Source organism: Perkinsus marinus, assembly GCF_000006405.1.
Source record: "Perkinsus marinus ATCC 50983 genomic scaffold scf_1104296966706, whole genome shotgun sequence".
Taxonomy (NCBI): Eukaryota; Perkinsozoa; order Perkinsida; family Perkinsidae; genus Perkinsus; species Perkinsus marinus.
This window is the reverse complement of record NW_003203814.1, coordinates 1-1,889: the sequence shown is the minus strand read 5'-3', so window position 1 is coordinate 1,889 and position 1,889 is coordinate 1. Positions and strand designations below refer to the sequence as shown.

Here is a 1,889-nt window from a genome sequence, read left to right as displayed (position 1 = left end):
CTGAAGGGTGGCTAGGCTGCTAACTTTATCTAGGTTAATGCAACGCGCCCGAGTGATGGTGAAAGTGCTTTGATGTTAGCAGTGCGGGCAGGGGATGCCAGAATGGTCCGTCTCCTACTTGAAGTGAGATCACTTCATTGATGGGTTTGAAATATTTCTCTTCACAGTTTGGTGCTAATCCGTCGGTTCGAAATCGTCGAAACGAATCACCGTTGATACTCGCAGCCCAGCTGAACAAGCATGAAATTTACTCCCTTCTCATCGGAAGGTAAATATGTTTCTTCGAGTTTTCTGGTGGATATCTGAGCTCAGGTTGACAGCATGCTTGGATCGGCATAGGAAGAGTAGAGAGCCATTTTGACGGAAATGCTCATATGGGCGTCAGTCGAGTTTAATAATGCCTTGTATTCTGTATCCTCATTGTAGCATGCTTAAATGGAGCTCATTTCACTGGCAAACAATGCACTTGAGTTCATATAGTTAGGAGTGAATAGTTAACAATAGAGGCATTCTGAGCGGTGGCTGCTAACATCAAATTGATCTCGATGGTCTCTAAGTATGAACTATAGAATCCTGGTGGAATCTATTGGACGTGAGCGCACTCTGAAGGGTACCTCTGGCATATCGGCCCCGTACCGATATGCCGTCATGATATGGGTAAGATTGGTCATTCTAACAGCGAAATTGGTTTTGGAGTATCTTGGGGTGGCATAGCTGCCCCAGCCCGGAGGAATTGATCCTCCTATGCCGTGTGGGTGTTAAATCGATTATACCAAGGCATATCTTGGGGTGGCATAGCTGCCCCAGCCCGGAGGAATTGATCCTCCTATGCCGTGTGGGTGTTAAATCGATTATACCAAGGCATATCTTGGGGTGGCATAGCTGCCCCAGTCCGGAGGAATTGATCCTCCTATGCCGTGTGGGTGTGAAACCGATGATACCAAGGCATATCTTGGGGTGGCATAGCTGCCCCAGTCCGAGTGAGGGGTATCTCTGAATAAGGTGATTATGTTATTATTCCCTCACACATGATAGTATGGACAGGCATAATAATCTCATGGCAGTTTGGGGACGTCATTTAATGGCGGCCACACAACCCCGTCACAAATTATGTCCCGTCGCGATGACGAGGAAATCTCTTTAGCTTTAGATATCCCTCCTCAGCCCAATGGAGTAGTTGTTGGTCTGTTATCATTTCGTTTAAGCCGTTGATGGAATGAGTTTATCCTGTATTGAAGACTATATGCCTTCCAGCTTTGCTAACATCCTAAATTCATTCCCATAATGTCCACCCTCTACGAAAAGATCGGAGGCGAAGATGCCGTTAACGCCGCGGTTGAGTTGTAAGGTCTCTTTCTCGTCCTGTTCAGTTATCATTTCACGTTCGCAGGTTCTATAAGAAGAATCTCTCGGATGATCGTATCAAGGAGGTTTGGGCCAAGACCGATATGAACAAACTGAAAGACCATCAGAGAAGTTTCCTAACATACGTCTTCGGTGGTTCCAACAACTACACTGGCCGCAGGTAAGTCGACGTCCCTGTTGTTATTCATCATCACGAGTTGCTTTCTGTAGTATGAGAGCCGCTCATACAGGCTACAACATCACTGATGCCCAGTTTGACGCTGTAGTCGAGAATCTCACTAATACCATGAAGGAGCTCGGTATGTCAGACTCCACTCGCCGCCTTGTCATACATCTCTTGGTCAGGTATTGCACAGGAATATGTCGATCAAGTCAATGCCATCGCAAAGAGCGAGCATGACGATGTCGTCGGGCATTAGAGCCCATCAAGAGGCATACTATCGTCTCTTTTGACATTCCTATTCAGCGTTTTCGTGAAGTCAAGACTGTCGCGTTAGTTTGGTGACTTATTGCCAGTATAGGTT

The 1,889-nt window shown here is 46.5% G+C and overlaps 1 protein-coding gene across 1 annotated transcript; it reads left to right on the top strand.

Annotated features, from left to right (window-relative positions):
* Nucleotides 1-1,284: 1,284 nt before the first annotated feature.
* Pmar_PMAR029211 (Myoglobin, putative) lies at nt 1,285-1,784 on the top strand (the record flags this gene model as incomplete). Its single annotated transcript, XM_002768994.1, has 4 exons — nt 1,285-1,343; nt 1,391-1,525; nt 1,576-1,664; nt 1,711-1,784. 4 exons carry the CDS (start codon nt 1,285-1,287, stop codon nt 1,782-1,784), a joined length of 357 nt encoding a protein of 118 aa, XP_002769040.1.
* Between the last annotated feature and the right edge of the window lie 105 nt (nt 1,785-1,889).